General features: G+C 40.7%; 1 protein-coding gene across 1 annotated transcript in view; it reads left to right on the forward strand.

Moving 5' to 3' along the window:
• Window positions 1-3,247: 3,247 nt before the first annotated feature.
• The window catches only part of pipox (pipecolic acid oxidase), a 32,438-nt gene continuing 16,373 nt past the window's right edge, over window positions 3,248-19,312 (forward strand). Inside the window, exons 1-5 of the mRNA XM_085429421.1 lie at window positions 3,248-3,570; window positions 6,431-6,579; window positions 12,284-12,497; window positions 12,918-13,100; window positions 17,302-17,454. Of these exons, the coding sequence (XP_085285547.1) occupies window positions 3,460-3,570; window positions 6,431-6,579; window positions 12,284-12,497; window positions 12,918-13,100; window positions 17,302-17,454 (810 nt within the window). The 5' untranslated portion in view covers window positions 3,248-3,459. The remainder of the gene's footprint in view (window positions 3,571-6,430; window positions 6,580-12,283; window positions 12,498-12,917; window positions 13,101-17,301; window positions 17,455-19,312) is intronic.

Genomic DNA, 19,312 nt, shown 5'->3' on the forward strand with positions numbered 1-19,312 from the left:
TTATAGCTCCCTTTTTTTAAATGGACCTTTCGGTGTGCATTTGTGAGAGGTCACCAGATTTACAGGGGGAAAAGGAATAAAAAAAATTACTTGTTTTTCAATATAGTTGTGTGGGTTTGAAATTGATCATGATCTGCTGCTTATTGCTGGCCCCTTGATCGTGGCTCAAGAGTTGGGAGTTCGCCTTGTAATTGGAAGGTTGCCGGTTCGAGCCCCGGCTTGGACAGTCTCGGTCGTTGTGTCCTTGGGCAAGACACTTCACCCGTTGCCTACTGGTGGTGGTCAGAGGGCCCGGTGGCGCCAGTGCCCGGCAGCCTCGCCTCTGTCAGTGCGCCCCAGGGCGGCTGTGGCTACAATGTAGCTTGCCATCACCAGTGTGTGAAAGTGTGTGGATGGATGACTGAATGTGTAAAGCGCTTTGGGGTCCTTAGCGACTAGTAAAGCGCTATATAAATACAGGCCATTTACCATTTACTGGCTGCAAAAAAATATCTGGCCCAGATAAATTCCTCAGTTTGAAATCTGGCCCAACTAACGTCTTAGTTGAATAGCCATGCCCTACACTGTTGATAGGTCTTATAGAAATGAGGAAAAGATACGTTGTTGAAAGTACAACATAACGAGGTGGTATTCTGCATATATTAATAACAGCAGAGGTCTAATGTGGTTTTTGAGGAGACTGGACCTTATTTCTATAGTCTTATGTTGCAGAGGTCGATGGTGATGAGGTATCTGAGCGTTGATCGACAACAAAGGAGAACTGTTCGGGCTGAGGCTCCAGCTGTCCTCAAATGCATTTGAGGACAGCTGGAGGACAGTTTATTTAAGGACATACATTTGAGGACATTTAATGATTTTTTTACTCCTCCCATTGGAGGAGTAAAAAAATCATTAAATAAACGTTTGAATCTCTACACCATCATGTATCAGAGACAACTCCTGTTAAAATGTTGAAATGCTTCTTCCACTGAAAATGTTATGTCCAAATAAACAGATTCGGCTTTCTGAGTATGCCTTACCTGGATTATTGGGTATGCTTCAAGACTGTACAGGGCTATACTCCCTGATTAGATGAAGTACAAATGGATAGGGATTAAAAGCATCCTGCAAATGAAACCAAAACATATCTCAAGGCAAAGAAACAGTCTATTATAACATTGTCACCCGATCCCAATTTAATAGAGGATCCTGTTTAGTTACTGAAGACAAAACTGAAGGCAGAGGGACAAACAAACAGGCAGCAACTAAACTGAGCTGCAGCTAAAGCCTGGCAAAGCATAGCAAGGTTGTATAAACAGCATCTGACCACGTCCATGCGCTCTAGACTTCAGACTGTCAGTTTCGACTGCAAAGGATCTTATCAAGTATTTTTTTTAAATCCTTAGATTTAAATTTATCTTAGATTTTTTAGTTCTTAAATTTTGGGGGACTTCAGTCGCATCTTTGCTTTGGTTTAAAATCCACTTTGATGATGTTCAGAGGCAAAATTGATTTTTTTCTTCAAGAGCTAACTGCAGACTTGTTGATTGTTGTTCCAACCTCTCCAACCATCCATCCATTTGTTGGAAGAGTTACCAAGGCACAGCCATTTTTTTCTCTAAAAGGTGGAAGAACTTAGCTTAGCATAAGAATTTTGGAACAATGTCTTTTGGACAGACAACACCAAACATCACCATTGTGTGTAACCTCTACCCTGCCGCTAAACACGTGATGGAAGACAAGACTGATTTGTTCAGTTTGTTTTGCAGTCACTCGACACCCTGGGACATTGCAGTCAGAAAAAAATGAGCTGATCATGAACTCCTCTGTGTGATCCAAGCTTGTCTGGCAGCTGGATTTTTGCCAAAACTACGTCATGGAACATGTCAGTGATCCTGAGCACACCAGCAAATATAACCCAATACCTGAAAAAGAAAAAAAAAAGTCAAAGTCGAGGCTTGTTGCTCTGCCAAGGCATTAAGAGGGCCTGTGATAAAAAAAAAAGAGTTCATCCACAAGAGAGAAACAGACAAGGTCTCTCATTACATCATAATTACTTAAACTTATGGCTGCTAAAGATGAATCATTGTGTGAAGTTATTCCCACACTGCTTCTCTATTTTGGTCCAGGTTTTTGACATGGTCTAATATGTTGTGTGGTATGACCTCAACTTCAAAAATTTATTTTTTGTAAAACTTTACAAAGTTTACGTCATTTATTGTTTTTTACTGTGCCACAATATTACACAATGAAATTATGACATTTCTACCTGTCTGTTCCAGGGTTGCAGAGAAGTGACCTGTGGCCTGAGTAGGCTTTCTGTGGTTATATAACTGATACAGGTGCACTTTGATCTGCTGAGTGTTGCATTAGCTGTGCTGGAAAAAGGAAAGATAAAACTGGAAGGACCCTGCCACAGATGACCCATGATTTTAGTCCCAGACCAGGCCTGCCCACAATATGTTAACTAATATTTCAGAGAAGTGTTTACTTGCACCATTTAGAAGACACTTTTTTTTACTAAATGTGAATTCTGCCTAAGTTCTGTTGTAAAATTAGTTCATCATTAGGTTTTCTGTGACAGACAATTGAAGTGTGGATGAATTATTAAAGCTGCTTCTTCTGAAATATTTGAAAATGTTTTCAGTTTTTTGTTTCTGTTTGTTTATTTAGATAATTGAAAGACTGTCTTCAGTTTTGTTCTGCACTATAAAATAGTAAAACAAATAAAGGAATAAAATATTAAATATGTTGTTATTTTCACATTTTTTTTCCTGCAGTATTTTTTGTCTTTACACTTCTTTTATTCCTATAAATGATTATTAGAACAAAAGTATTCGTTCAAATAGGTATTATTATTATTATTATTATTATTAATATTATTACTACTACTACTACTATTACATACAGTTATTATTTATTTAATATTTTGGTTTTGTGTGTGTGTGTGTTTTTGTTCCTGAAATTTTTGTCCCAGAATACAAATTAAACGAAATATATTTCACCATTAATTCTATATTTTGCTCCCAGTGGCCTTGGCTAAATCATATATTCTTAGTAGTCCGTCTGATTTATGAGCAGAAAACGAGGCACCAAATACAGCCCAAAAGAAGTTTGAACATTTACAGCTGAGCTGCAGAGTTGGCTCCTTGTCATTACATATGGTGGCAATATTTTCCCTATAGAAGATTTTCAGGCACTCCTGCTATGCGGTGTGCCTTATTGTCAAACGGACCTGACGTAGATCCAGACAACAACACAACGCACTTCTGATCATAACCGCGAAGAGTTCAGCTCGGTCCAGCATAAGCGTTCGGTTCCTGCTCGGCGTGGCGGAAATCCAGGCTCCTGACCGCCAACACTCAGGGCAAAGTTCCTGGAGGCTTTTATTCGTCCTTCCCCTGGCGTTAGTAGGCGGATCTGTGGAGCACTTTTAAAAACGCGTGACCTCGATCTGTGAGCTCTGTGTGTGAGTTAAACATGTCGACCAGCGGAGATTTTGATTGCATAGTGATCGGGGCAGGCGTCCAGGGCTCCTTTACGGCCTATCAGCTGGCAAAAAAGAACAAGAAGACTCTGCTGTTGGAGCAGGTGCGTCATGAAACGATTTTGAGTCAAGAGTCTAACTTGAGCCATTGCATTTTAATCAGGTTTCTCTACGTTCCACTGTAACAGTACTCCATTACAGTTTACTTATAATTGACTACAAGTTCATAGAATGCATAGAAAATGTCACGAAAGAAGAAAGTATGAAAGAGTAGTTAGGAAAATACCATCAAAAGTAAAACTACTTAATTCACGAGTATGATAGGCAGTGAAGTTTAGTGTACTTTTTATTTTCCTTAAACAAAACAATATACAGATACGTGAAACAATAAGCAGATAAGTCACATACAGCACAGACAAAGGCGAGCAAAACAAGTAGAGTCCTTGTATTTGAAATGAAATATTTGTGTCTGTGCATCTACTTAAGTCTCATATTAGTATTATTAGAAGGTAGAGCCAAGAGGGGTATGGAAATTAAATATAAATACATGAGTAAAGAAAAACAAGTATTAAAAGTAATGTTATTACAGAACATTACCACAGTCCCTGAGGTGGTGGTGGTCCTGGTCTTCCTAGCCTAGACGTTTGAACTCTGATGTAGTGACGGTATCAGAGTTTCTCAGGTTGGGTGAACATTATGCATTTCATAGTTTGAAAACGTTATTCTTCATTCCTGATTCATTTTTTTTCCCTTTTCGGAGTCGTTTCCAGACGTCTTAAAGGAGGAAGCTCACCTGGAGGGTTTAGCCAATTTAAAGAAAAAAAAGAAGCTCCCAAACCCTGAGGATGGGAGCCATTTAGAAGCTGACACACTGGTTGTGTTGAAGGAGTTAATCATGCAAACTGTATTGTATTTTAACTCTGACTTTATCATTTTTATCAAGCTGCTGGTTATTACTTCTATAAATTCCACAGTAGAGGAAACGTGCCTTAGGCAAAAATTCAATTTTATCAAATTGAATTGAACTGAGTAGACAGGCCTTAAAACTGACGACTCTGCCTCCCATTCTACTTTTGAAAACTCTTGGAATCACCAGTAAGCCTGCAGTCTGAGAGCAAAGTGCTCTGTTGGGATAAAAAGTTACTATAAGGTCATTAAAATATGACGCGGTCTGATTATTTAAGAGTCTGTATGTAAGAAGAAGGATTTTAAATTCAGTTCTGAATTGAACAGGGAGGCAATGAGTAGAAGTTAATATGGGAGAAATGTGCTCTCTCTTTCTGGTCCCAAGGGGAAAAAAAGAGAATTTTTTTATAGCAATGATGTCAATTAAAATTTATGCAGTGTTTTGTAATAATATTGCCTAAAGGAAGTATGTGTAAAATGTACTTTTTCCTACCACATAACTCTTTGGAACTTTGTGGCTACTTTTGTGTACGAGGAAGACTCCGCACAAAACCTCTGCAGCGAAGTTCCTATTTCACAGCAGTGTCATATCTGCAGTGAAATATTGTGGTCAGTGGTACTGAATAATGCATTAAGGTCTAGCAGGACAAGCACAGAGATGAGTCCACTGTCCACAAAAAAATATCATTCATAACTTTCACTAGTGCTGTTTTTTTCTGAATCTTGATTGAAACTCTTAAAAAAACATTACTTTACAAATGATCAGTAAACTGTTTTTGAGGTAAAGGGAAGGTTAGAAATTAGCCTGTAATAAGCTAAGGATCAAACAATGGCTTTATGAATAATGGTTTATTTGCCACTGCCTTAAAAGCCTGTGGTACGAAGCCTGTCAATAAAGACAGATCATCCTCTTTAAACTTGAAGAATTAATTCATGGTGGACTTTGGGCAGTCTTGGCAGTAATGGGGTCTAAAAGGCACATTGATGGTTTAGAGGAAGAAATTATTGAAGTTAACTTAGAAAGATTGATAGTAGAGACCTATCTAATATCAGCAGTTATTAGAGCTGGCGTACTTATTGATACATCTGTGGGACAGTTAAAGAAATATTTGGTTCAACAGAGCTTTGACTCTTTGTCAGCCTGGCTCGAATTCTCAAAAGAAACCTAGGGTTGTGCCTGTTTTCCTCAATGAATTAAAAAAGTAAAGTGTCCTGGCTTTACAGAGGTGGGTTTTAGGCGGTGCTGCCCCGGGTGAGGAGCAGCAGTGGGATCTGTGCTTTCTCCAGGAAAAGGAGGACTGGAGTGCTGAAGCAGCAAGTGCCTCTGACAAACCCCAATCGAGTAGTCTGGCGTTGTTAAGGCGGCCTAGGCAGAGACCATTTTCCCCTGGATTGGGATACAGGTGGCAGTGGTGGAGGAGAATAGACAGTTGAAGAGGCTAGAGAGTGAGTGGAGAGTAGAGAGGCTGGTGTGAAGCAGAGACCGGCCACTCTTATCACCAGAGGATTGGGCAGGGAGGGATCAGTATCTTTGAAGTCCTCCAATAGCCAAGTGAGTCCCATAATGTAGGGATTCGTTGTCTGGAGTGCGTCGCTGTCAGTCCCTCACCATTGACTGTGTCCATGTTACCGGTTGTGTCATTCTGTGATGATTGTGGAGAATTTGGACCCAAAATGCAGACTTCAAGACAGATTTCAATAAATGGAAAAAATAAGCTTTAGTTACATAAGGCAGCAAGTCCAGATGTAGTCAAAAGTAGTCCTAAACAGGTAACACGTGAGGAACACACTCAAACAGTACAATGTAACAAAGAACTGAAGACAGCTAAGGGTTAATTTCAAAGGTATTCAGACTTCCCCTTCTATATACTTTTTGACTGGGTCTGGTTTTCCTCAGCTGGTCTTGTTGTCTTTAGTTTATACAAAAATGTACAGTAAATGAGTCATAATGATATTTGCGGCCTGCAGCCGAGACTGCAGTTTTATGTACTTTTGAGCATTTTCTTACTTCAATGCAGAAGTAATTTAACCAGTTGTTTTCATGCTTATATTTTCCAGTTTGTACTGCCCCACAGCCGAGGGAGTTCCCATGGCCAGACCCGCATCATCCGCAAGGCCTACGAGCAGAACTTCTACACCCACATGATGGAGGAGTGCTATGAACTGTGGGCTCAGCTGGAGAGGGAGGCAGGAGTGAAATTGTACAGGTAAGGAGTCAGCAGAAGAACAGAGAGAAAACCCAGAACAAGGAGATTTGTTACGTTCAAGGTGTTATGTACGCACAAGAGCAACAACTCAATCTACAGGAGCTATTAATGCATGACTTTCTCATTACCTCCAGCATCACTGAATTGGCCGTTGACAGCTCCTATGCTTTTGAATGTGGTGTAAATAACCTCATTAATATTTTGTAAAGTAGTTTGTAAAGTTATGAGTGACTATTATATTGTTGGAGTGGATGCTTTTATTTTGAAAGTCACAGAGCGACAAAGTTGCCGTAAATCAAGTGGCGTAAACCATACAGCAAACCAGACAGAAGCGCGAGTTTTAATGCACAGAGAGAAGGTGTGCTCTATGGTTAATGGACGGGAATGGGGAAAAGAACGGCTATTAAGGTGCAATACTGAGTTGTAAGCAGTTTCTTAGCACCTGGTTACATGTGGAACGGTGCCTTTTTGTCTTTTTCTTTTTTCTTTTTTTTTTCTTTTCTTTTTAAACTTTCGGAACCTCATTTCATTCACAGAGACAGTGGCATAAATCTGTGTGTAACCCCCATCAGCACTTTCACTTTCCTGATCATCCATCCATCCATCCATTTTCATCCGCTTTGTCCGGGGCCGGGTCGCGGGGGCAGCAGCCTAAGCAAAGAGGCCCAGACCTCCCTCTCCCCAGCCACCTCCTCCAGCTTATCCGGGGGAATACCAAGGCGTTCCCAGGCCAGCCGAGAGATATAATCTCTCCAGCGTGTCCTGGGTCTGCCCCGGGGCCTCCTCCCGGTGGGACATGCCTGGAACACCTCACCCAGGAGGCGCCCAGGGGGCATCCTTGTCAGATGCCCGAACCACCTCAGCTGGCTCCTTTCGATGTGGAGCAGCAGCTGCTCTACTCTGAGCCCCTCCCGGATGGCCGAACTTCTCACCCTATCTCTAAGGGAGAGGCCAGCCACCCTTCGGAGGAAGCTCATTTCTGCCGCTTGTATCCGCGATCTCGTTCTTTCGGTCACTACCCACTAGAGCAGGGCGATATGGCCAAAAATATTTATCACGATATATATTTGAAAATTTGCGATAACGATATAACTGACGATATAATTGATGCGAGACAAAATACAACTCCACAACATTACTAGCGCAAAAAGACAACCTTCCATTTATTTTCACTTAAACAAGAAGCTGGTTTTTATGTACATTAAAGCTTTATAAAAATGTAACAGTGCAAATGCAAATTCCTTGCTGAAAGTTTAACCAAAAGGCATTTCCAGTAGAAATGGGCTGACATATCCTGAGCATAACCATGTATAATATCCACTGAAGTTAAAAAGAGGTGCTTTGCAACATTAAACTGCAGTGTGCAGTACGTATTTTTCGGACCATAAGGTGCACGGGATTATAAGGCACATTAAGCGAAACAAAGCAGTCAGATAAATCAAACTTTATTAAACTCATTCTTCTTGCTTCCTCCACTTCTGTACCATTGATTCATTAATGTTGAATTCTCTGGCAGCTGCTCTATTCCCATGTATATTAATGACTGACCTCGTATTATGGATGAATTATCTCAGTTGTTCTCCTGACTGAAGTTTGGTCCGTTTACAGCATCCTGCCATGCGATTGCATTTGTCTCTAACCATGAGGAACCTTCACGTTAACTTTTATAAGTGGAAAAGTGTTAGTGTTCGTCCTCCAGCTTCACTGTTTATGTTATGCTAACATAGCTGTGTCGCTAGCGATCACGTAGCACATCATAATATACCAGCTAGCCCAACTTCAGTAACCCTACAAACGTCACTGCTGTTTAGTTTCCTGTCTTCATTTATGTTGGAAGTGATAGCAGAGCTGTACGTTTGAATTTTTTCAGAAATCTCTCAGTCAGAACATGCAATATCATGCTTAGGTAACTAGCGAAACTAGCGAGCTAACTTCCGCTAGCTTCCTGCTAACTTCTAACTCCGTTAAATGTAATAACTTTTGTTTTCATGGATGCCTGGAAGTTAAACTTCATAGTTACACCTGGTAAAGCAGCAATGCTGATCGTTTTATTAAAGATGAAAGAATTTAGACAGTTTTCAACTCTCAGTGATGCTGCAGTGTTGTTTGACCTGAAGTCAAATATTCGGAGTTTAGGACCCAGATTACTCCCAGATTTAAGAGCATCTTAGTCCGACAAATACGACAATAACAACGGCCGCTTGCATGTTCTGCAAAAAAATGTGCTTTGTTGTGTATCTGACAGACAAACACCAAACCAGTTCCACATCACGGAAGTTGCACCATTTTTACAAACCAATTCTGGTTCCTCAACAATCGGCCATGTGCGTATGAAAACAAAGGCACTGCGCATGCGCATTTTACTCCCATTCTATCGCGATATTTCATTTTCCTATCGTTGCCTAACATTATACCGGTATTACCGTGAACGGTATAATATGGCCCAGCCCTACTACCCACAGCTCGTGGCCATAGGTGAGGGTAGGGGCGTAGATCGACCGGTAAATTGAGAGCTTCGCTTTTACACTCAGATCCCTCTTCACCACGACGGACCGGTGCAGCGTCCACATTACTGCAGCTGCAGCCCCAATCCGTCTGTCGATCTCCGGCTCCCTTCTCCCATCACTCGCGAACAAGACCCCGAGATACTTGAACTCCTCCACTTGGGGCAGGAACTCATCCCCGACCCGGAGTGGGCACTCCACCCTGATCATATTCCTTTAAACTGTCCCATTTTGTCTCATTACCAGTAATTTTGATAGCACATTGTTTCATTATTTGTGTCTCAAAATAATAGTTTGTTGTACTAGAACACACTCACATTATGTTCCTTAGAAATACTGCGAATTCCCTGGTCTACAGCTTATGACTGATGGGTCTGCAAGTAAAGGCCACCTGTGCCCTTCAGCTGTTAAAAAAAATGACTGCATCACAATGAGAAATGTTCAAGCCAGGCTGGTTTGAGCAGCTGCTTCTAGAATATAAGCCATTAAAAAAGAGCAAGAGCTAAGCTAAAATCTACCCTCTGGACTATCTTCCTTTCCCTGTCATGTATATGACAGTGTGTTAGCACATCCATCAGCTGAAGCTGTACCATGCGTCACCTGTTATGTCAGGTCAGGTCAAATGACGTATCACATTTATGAGTCTACATGATTTTTTTTGCTTTCTCTGTCACACATTTGCAAGCACACAACCACACACATTAAATTGTGTGATGAATGGCTAAGCTGTGGTTGCAAGTGACTTATGGCTGCTGACAGATTTCGGAATGGCTTTGTGAAAGCAGTGCTGGCGCGGGTGGGTCAGTTATCTCTCAGACAGATCTCTGAATCAGACCCTCTCACTATAGGACTCAATAACTTAACACACTGGAGCTGGGGTATTACCACTAGTAATGATGTCCAGCCACTATGATGTCACAGGTGATATTAATGGGTCCATTTATTACTTGGTTTCATAGTTTTGTTCACCATCTGTAATTAATGCATCAAAGAACTGATGGTATATGATAACTTAATATTCTGCGGGTAAGGTCCTTAACGTTTCGATTTTTAGTGAACTTGAGTTTACTGGCTGAGTCCATCTCTCGTTAAACTGTGCAGTATCTTTGTAACCGTAGTCACGGCATGTAACACTTTTCGTGCTTGTATTTATATAAACTGAATATTGAGTTTTGTCTTCACACCGTTGACACTGCAGAGCAACTTTCCAGAGTGTGAATACTGGATGCGATACAGCTGTACTGCCCTGTACCACCCCTCCCCTGCAGTGGAGCCATAGATGCGATGGCTGCTGTTTTTTCCACCTGTGGACACACCTGCCCACCTCCCAAGTGGTAGCCCAGCTACTGTACTTCCCTCCATCCAACCGCACACATCTTCAGGTTGACCGTGAGCTCCGCCCGCCACAGGGACTCCAGGGTGGCATCCACCTGCTGCACATGCTCCGCTGTGGTGTTGCTGTGGATGATGACGTAGATGGCAGCATATGCAGTGTGTGGATGCAGCACCCGGTCCATGAGGCACTGAAAAGTGGCGGGGGCTGCAAACAAGCTGAACGGAAGTGAACCGTGATACAATCAATCAATCAATCAAAGCTTTATTCGCCACATGCAGGTTGCCCTCGAGTGAAATGGTACCCCCCCCTCCGTCATTACACACACAACACAGACATTACATGGGGATACAAGTCGGAGATCGGTAGCATTACAGAAAAACACTGAAATATACACTACAATGGGAAAGTACAAGAGGAAAAAAAGAGACCTCTACTCGTGCTGTGCTTCCATGGCAGGACAGCATGAGAACAGGAAACAAAAAAACTCCTCTGCACAAAAAGCACATAAATGTCCACAGCACAACTTTGTGAAAGACATAACAAGCCACAGGATTGGGTGGGGGGGTGAGGAGTAATACGAAGCGAGCACAGCAGCCGCCCTGCACAGCGCTACCATTCCAGCGCGGCACACAGACCCACCGTGTTCCCCCGCAGGAAACAAGCATCGAAGGCGTGATACCTTGTTCACCTTGCAGTAGTTGACACAGAAACATATAGAACCATCTTTCTACAACACAAGAACTATGGAGCTACACTACGCACTGTAGTGACTCTTCTATTACTTCCATTTTCAGCCAAATTCTGTATGAACAATTTGTCTTTTATGCTCAGGTAACCAATAAGGCTGTGCATGCACTGTCACAACTAGGGACGTTTCAAAATGTATCTCTAAGAAAGTGGTGTGAACGATCAGGGGAGAGAACACCTCAGCGCTGTTGCAATGCAGCAATATCTGCTCTCTATTGTGAGATAGTTATCATAATTGAGGGAGGCGGGGATGGTTGAATTTTTTCCTTAACTAGAAATGTGGTTTCAGCCTCTCTCTATGCTTTTAGGAAGGTGATATACCTGTGTGGCTCCACCCGTGTCTGACCCCCACCACTTCAAAGTCACTGTGTGACCGTAAAGGGTCCTCACCACTTGGCAAGTAACCTAGAGCTGTATGAAGGGTGGAATATGAGTACTTGGGTTTTTTAATTTAAGGAAAATGCCAATTGAGCTCCACAGTGGCAGGCAGTGAACACAGGGCCCATTCAAGGACGTAGAGCTCTCATAACCCTCAGAATATTCACATTACTGGTTTGTTGAAGGTCATTTTGTAGGACTCTGCCATCGCTCATCCCATTCCTCCTTGCATAAAGGAGCAGACACCAGACCTACTGATGGGTGAAGCACCTTCTAGGGCCTAGTCAAGATATCCTTCACTAACTACATGCCGGGTCCAGGTTTCACTTTATGTTGCCAGTTACGACACTGATCCTAGCCAAATTCAAAATTAGTGAAAAAAAAAAAGGTCAGAAAAGATGAGGAAGAAAAAATGTCAGTTGTCCACCTCCAAAACTCCTCTAGTGTGCCAAAGCAGCTGAAACCGATTAACAATCCTGTCTGTTATTTAACTGACCAGATCAATATCCCAGAAGTTTAATTGACTTGATGCTATACTTAAAGTGGGGTTTTTTTTATCATTTTTTTTAGCAGTGCAGTTTGTAGCTAGCTCTTTATGATACTTTCGTTTCTTTTCTTTTTTTTAATGCCAAAGTTAACATTGCACTCTATTAAAGTCAATTACTAGTTTATTAATTTCTTTTTTTGAAGATTTATTTTCAAGATGCCGCCTTAAATTTCCCCTAATCTCCACTTTCAGACAAACAGGGCTCCTGGTTATGGGGCCAGAGAAGAGTGAAAATTACCAAAATATTAAGGACACCCTTCAAACAAACAAGGTTCCCATGGTTGTCCTGACCCATGACATCTTTAGTCAGCACATTCCCAATGTCAACTTGGCTAAGGGAGACGGAGCACTGGTGGATACAACTGCTGGAGTTCTATTTGCTGACCGCACACTCAAAACCGTACAGGTATACCACTGATAACATGATACGGACTTGTGCCGTGTCTTGAGTGTGTGAATGTGGATGTTTTGGTTTGTTCTGAAATTTGACAGAATCAAGTCTAAAAATTCCAGTTTAACAAATGAAATATTTTAAATAAAAAAGTAAAAATGATATCATCATTACTAAAAACAAGTCCAGGCATTCCAAAATATTTTAGGACTTTGTATTTTTAAATGCATGCTCAAAGACAGTCAGTATGAGGAATCTGTTTTTGTTTTGTCTTTTTATAATAAATTAAATGTACTTGAACCCACTGTCCATTAATCATCATCCACTTTACAAAGTTCCATATACATTTCTTGCATTCGTTCCAGTAGCTATTACTGTACCATTTAACAGCTATAACAGGAATTTCAAATGTTTTGCTGCTCTCTTCTTTTACAGGGGCAATTTCAGAAATTAGGTGGAGTTATAAGAGACAACGAGAAGGTAACGGACATCAAGCCTGGCCCTGTTGTAAGAGTGTCAACCTCTGTGGGTGTTTATCATGCTAAGAGTTTGGTGATCACCGCTGGACCCTGGGCTAATAAACTGCTGGCCAACACTGGTTTACAGTTGCCACTAGAGGTATTAAAATGTTCAGTATACAATGTGCAATGTTTATATGGCTGTACATGCGTTACAGTATTTTCAGGATGAATATAAGAAAGTTATTAGTGTCCTTGTTGCTTTTGAAACTGTTATTTCAAAGAATGGGGCCAAGTGAGCTGCTGTCTTTGGTGCAACTTTGGTGCATCAAAAAGCAATAAGATGGAATTTTGACAACTTGACCCCATTAAATGGCAATTAACTGTGATTTTTAATTAATTTAAGTCACAATAAATAGAAATTTTGGACTCTTAATGTAAATAGAAATTCTATGACATAGATTTCTGTTTCATGTTACAGACTTGAAACAGAAATTCATAGTTCTTTTAGAAATAATGTAGTTGCTGTGGGATGGCAATTTAATAACTGAAAAATGACATTGGCACCCTTGATTTTCTATTGGACTATAACCAGAATACAACCAGATCCCTTCTGTGACTCACCACTTTACTGTGGAGGAGGGGTTTGTGGTCCCAGTGAAACCAGGAGTTATGTCGTTGGACTGCAGATGACACACATGAAGATGGGTGTGATCTCCATTAAAATTGAAAATGTATGCCATGCCTTCTAATGATATTGTCTTGGGGAAGCATCTATAATATAAACAGAATTGGCCCTACCAAGAAACCCTGTGGAACTCCATAATTAACCTTAGTGTGTAAAGAGGACTCTCCATTTACATGAATGGAGTCTATTAGAGAAATATGATTCACACCACCGCAGCGCAATACCACAGCATTCTCTAATTGCTTTAATAAAATATGGTCAATGGTATCAAACCCTGCACTAAGATGTACAGGACAAGCAAAGAGAGGAGTCCACTGTCAAAGGCGCTTATTTGTAACCTTTACTGTTGCTGTTTATATACTGTGACAAGTTCTGAAACCTGACTGAAACTCTTCAAATAAACCATTCCTCTGCAGGAATCGGATCAGCTATTGGTTTTACAACTACTCTTTCAAGAATTTTTGAGATAAGAGAAAGGTTTGAGATTGGTCTATAATTACCTAAGATCAATTGGAGATAAAAAGTCTGTATAAATATAAATGGTATTGAAAGTAGCTCTACATAATATTACATTTGTGAGATGGTTATGAGTAAGTTTTTCTCTTTTGGTTACAGTTTTATTTGTGAAGTAACTGATGAAGTCTTTTCTAGTGAAGGGAATGGTTGGCTCAACAGAGCTCTACTTTTTGTCAGCCTGGCTACAGTGCTGAAGAGAAACCTAGCATTGTTCTTATTTTCTTCAATCAGTGATGTGCCTTGGTACACATTTGAGTTATACCAGGGAATCAAGTACTTCTGATTTGAAGCTTTCATTTTCAGAGAAGTCACAGTGTTCAGAGCTGTACGCAGTGAAGATGTAATACTGTTAACAAGCTAATCGACCTCTGTTGGAGTAGAGTTCTGATAGCTGCTCTGTCTGCTCTATTCATGTGTTGGCACATGGCACTGAAGAAGATAAGTGGCAGAATTATATCCTTAACCTCCGAGGACCTGGCGTCCACATATGTGGACATCACATTTTGGGTTGTCTAGATCAAAATACAAAATTTTGCTCTACAAGGGCCTGATATCCACTCATGAGGACATTATACTGCCTTTGTTTTATGAAAATTTAAAATGAATAGCCTCATATGTGGCTCTCATTTTTCTTAGAAACAGAAATCGGGCAAAAAAAAAAATCTTGTGATTTTTATTTATTTATTTATTTTTTTTTTTTTTTTTGTTTGTGCATTCATTGGGTCCCAATATGCCCAAATATGAAAGAGAAACTAAAAATTCATGCCGTGGAAGAGTTCGGGTCTGAGGAGGTTAAACTTAGTTACAGCACTTTCAGGAAGACATCTACTGTGATGCAATGTATTGCCCACTACTGTGAAATTCATTATTGTTAATTTAAATGTTATTAGAAATAATCAGTCAGGGTTTTTGGTAAAATTGCCCACAATAATTATTTTATCTGAGTTGAGCAGTAAATCAGATAAAAAGTCAGAGAAATCAGAAGTTCTGAGTGAGGGCCGGGCGGATAATAGATAACAACAAATAAAATTTTCCAGTTAGGGTGGACAAGGCCTTTGGTTGATTTATAAGCTGGAGTTTGGTGCCACTCCTCAGCCTGTGCTTCGAGGACTCTGACAGTTCATATGACTCAGTTTAAATATGAGTAAATACCCCTAACATAATCATCCTGCTGTAACCAGGTTTCTGTATTAGGCTGGATAAGCTTAAGCGGGCAGTGTGGGTGTCTCTGATTAGGCTCTATCGACAGACAGATGGATGGATGGATTTATTTTCCCTGTTGCAGAATTTGTCTGGCTTTTCAAATTAGACAGCAATTATTTGCAGACATTTGTCAATTTGTCAGTGGTTGCAATCAGTCCAAGTCGGACTGCAGTTATTTAGAAAGAAATTGCCTCCCACCAGGTGACATGTGTAATTGCTTTGCGACCTCTGGTCAGCCAGAGGCTGAGGGTGTTTCACTCACAATCTCTAAATGAACGTTTGGTTGCAATAGCTATTTGCAATGGGCTATTGAAAGTGACAAAATTCAATACAACCACCAGGTAACTTCCTTTAGGTGCTTGCCATTCTATTTTTACTCTAGTGTGACGGAGTCATAACCGTTCACGTGTCATTTAATGTAAGCTGTAAAATGATGTTCAGAAACGTAAAATTAGCTAACAAAATTCAGTGTGTCCTTGGTTCAGTGGTGCTTTATAGGCGCTGTGTTTTTTGCCAAATCATTTTAACTGCTTCCGTGTGCTCGTTTTTAGCTTGGCTGAGTCAGTTTTGCAATGAACTGCAAAACCTGCTAAATCCAAATGTAAATAAGGGCATGAGTCACCAGCAGCAGTGGTGGTTCAGTTGATGAGCTGTGGCCAGGTTTATTAGAAATAATTCTATTGTGGGCAAAACAAAAAAGATTGTAATTAAATTTTGCAAATAATATTTTTTACATGAGCAATCTTTGCATAAACAGTAAATCTGTGGACTCGGTTAAATTCCTTGGTGGGCATATCACAGATGATGTGAACTAAACCACAAGTACATCCTTTAGAGAAGAAAGCACCATAGCTCCTGTAGTTCTGATGGACTGAGAGGTTTGTTCTCCAAAATGAAAGATGCTAGAAGATTAAAATCCTGGGAGGAAAAATTATTTCCTGACTGTAGATGCATGTAATTAGTGATGCCTGTGACAAACACACCATATGTATTACCTTATGACTAATATTATTAATTTAGAATATTAACTTGTGACTTTTTTCATGCAGTGCATGAGATCCAATCCAGTTCGGCTCCCCCACCCCTTTTATCACGGGGATACTGTCCTTCCTACCCTTTTATATTCATCTGAAGATACCACAGAAACAAAATAATTTCTCTTCCACATTTAAACAGCTCAAGAGACCTGATTCAGCAAATCAGTCTTTTCCATTTTGCAATATGCCACACAGCCTGAAAAGAGAAGGTGATGAGAAAACAAGCAGACAGCTGTTAGAGTGGAGAAGTGGAGGTGATATTGGAATTGCATTATTCAGGCGGGGTGGTGGTGGGGTGAAAAGGTGTTGAATGTCATGCTTGAGTGAACTGGCGGAAAAGCACAAGCTCTGAGCACATTGGCTCACCAGAGCACTTGTGTCAGAATTTTTATTGTCCCGGGGAATGAGTGTACGGCCTATTAGTTCATTACACTAAAAGCTCCTGAAAAATGTGTCCTTATTATTGCTACCCATTGATGGACGTCATTTGTACAAGCATGTGTACGTTTCATTAAATCCTAATTCTCGCCTCACCACTGCAGAACAACTTTTGTAATAGCACTTTTGTTTCAGAGGAAATAAATCTGAGTAGGTTGCAGTAGGAGGTGTTATGCATGAGTATATTTTAAGTTTTAGCTACTATGGTGTTTGCAAGCTGATATCAACGTGCTAATTTTGTTTCAAATGTGTAATATTCAGATTTAAAATTTAGACTATACATTATACAATATGTTTAAACTATAATAAATTCAATTCAGTCATATGTGGGGAAACCCTGCATTCAACAAGTACCAAGACTGGCATGGCATTTTGCATTAATTTATTTATTCTTTTGGTCAAGCTGGTCAATGCTGTATAAATATACAGTCAGTCTTGAGGTCCTTGACTGTGTTGCTAATGACTTTATGTTACTGCAGGTAGTAAAGATCAACGTGTGCTACTGGAAGGAGAAGGTTCCTGGGTCCTATAGCATGAAGCAGCGCTTTCCCTGCTTCGTACAAACTGAATGCTTGGAGTCCAAAGTGCATATCTACGGACTTCCGTCCAATGAGTACCCAGGGCTAATGAAGGTACGTCATGTAACTGGGCCTTTAAGTGAAGTTTTACACAGAAATTACTGCATACCTACCTCTAACATACAAACTGTGAGCAGGAAGTAGACTTTATAAAAGATCAATTCAAAATTTGATTTCAACATGTGATTTTGTTGTTCCTCATTTGGTTTTGTTGTCTCAGTAAATGCTTCTAGCACTTCAATATCGGTATATAAATCTGTGCTGTGTACTCAACCAGATACATTTTTTTAATCAAATGAAGGCAACGACACCAGAGTATAGCTTATGGATATGAATAACAGGGGTGTTATTTAAGTTCAGTGGCTGAACTGTGGGAGTGGAAAGGAGGACCCAAGAGCGGACACGAGTTTAAACACTGGATTTAAACAAAAAGTGAGCCATTTATTATGGCTGGAAAACAATGAATAAAAAAATAAAGCAAAGGCAAGCAGGGCGAAAACTAAACTAAAATCTAAACTGGGAAAAATTAAACTATGATTACTATGACTGAACTATGGTAACTGTGATAACAAACCTTATCAACATTATTCTGACCAGGAACGTGCGAGAAACTATGATGAACAAGAACATGAAACATGAAGTACATGGAACTTGACGTGACGTGGAGGGAGGAAACACAGACGACCTGACGAAGACTGAAGGAAAACAGTCTTTGTGTGTAGGGGAAGTAGGAACATATGGGGAAACAGCTGACTAGAATAAACATAATGAGGCCACAGGGGAAGTAAAACTAAACACATCAAACATGGAAACACCAGGCTTTTCAAAATAAAACAGGAAACATAGAGAGACGTAGACATGACAACACCAGCTAGACAATAAGAACATAGAACACGGGTAGACAAGCACACGGGCATGACTGAAAGTAAAGCACTGAGGACAAGACAGACCACATAGAGGACAGGAAAGGACTCATAACTAAAGAGACATAGAAGAACCTAAAATAGACCTAAAACTCAAGGCCAACTAATAATAATACTGGAACTTGATATCCTTTCAATATAATATAAGAAATCACAAAAATAAACTCAAAATGCTGGGTCACAGCCCCTGACATGAACAGGCAAAAACAGGGCCAAATGCAGCGGTCCAGTTCAAATCTGACCTTTTACTTGCACGTCTTCACTGGTGTCCTCTCTGCTTTTTATTGAACAATATCTCTGTGAAGGTTCTCAGTCATCCAGGTCATCGTAGTCAAAGGAGCTTGCAAAGAAAAGCGTCTGGACTTCTTTAAGTTACTTGAAGACGTTTCACCTCTCATCCGAGAAGCTTCTTCAGTTCTAAGGTCAAATGGTGGAGAGTCCCAGATATAAACCTAGTGGGAGTTTCCCCCCACAGAGGGACAAAAGGACCCCCTGATGATCCTCTAATCGCCTGAGCCAAGGTGTGAAACTGGGTGTGGGTCCCAATCAGCCAGAGTTTCGGGTGAGTTCATTGTGAAACCTTATCATGCGAATTCCTCTTTCAAACCATCTGATGCCAATGTTCACATTTTGGACAGAGAGGACAGATGGTTTGAAAGAGGAGTGAAAGAAGCCATCTATGTCCACTGTGAGCGACCATCTTTGAACAGAGGCGGGGGTTTACGACACCAACTCTCTGCCATCTATAATCCAGTTTTGAGATCCCTTCCCAGACGCCTTAACGCCCACTCACATTCTGGGCCATCTGACCTCAGAAATTCGCATGATAAGGTGATAAGGTGGGGCCAGGTTTCACAATGAACACACCCGAAACTCTGGCTGATTGGGACCCACACCCAGTTTCACACCTTGGCTCAGGCGATTAGAGGATCATCAGGGTGTCCTTTGTCCCTCTGTGGGGGGAAACTCCCACTAGGTTTATATCTGGG

The sequence above is a fragment of the Rhamphochromis longiceps genome, linkage group LG14, assembly GCF_057381845.1.
Source record: "Rhamphochromis longiceps isolate RC_006_pf linkage group LG14, R_longiceps_female_GT1.1, whole genome shotgun sequence".
Classification (NCBI taxonomy): Eukaryota; Metazoa; Chordata; class Actinopteri; order Cichliformes; family Cichlidae; genus Rhamphochromis; species Rhamphochromis longiceps.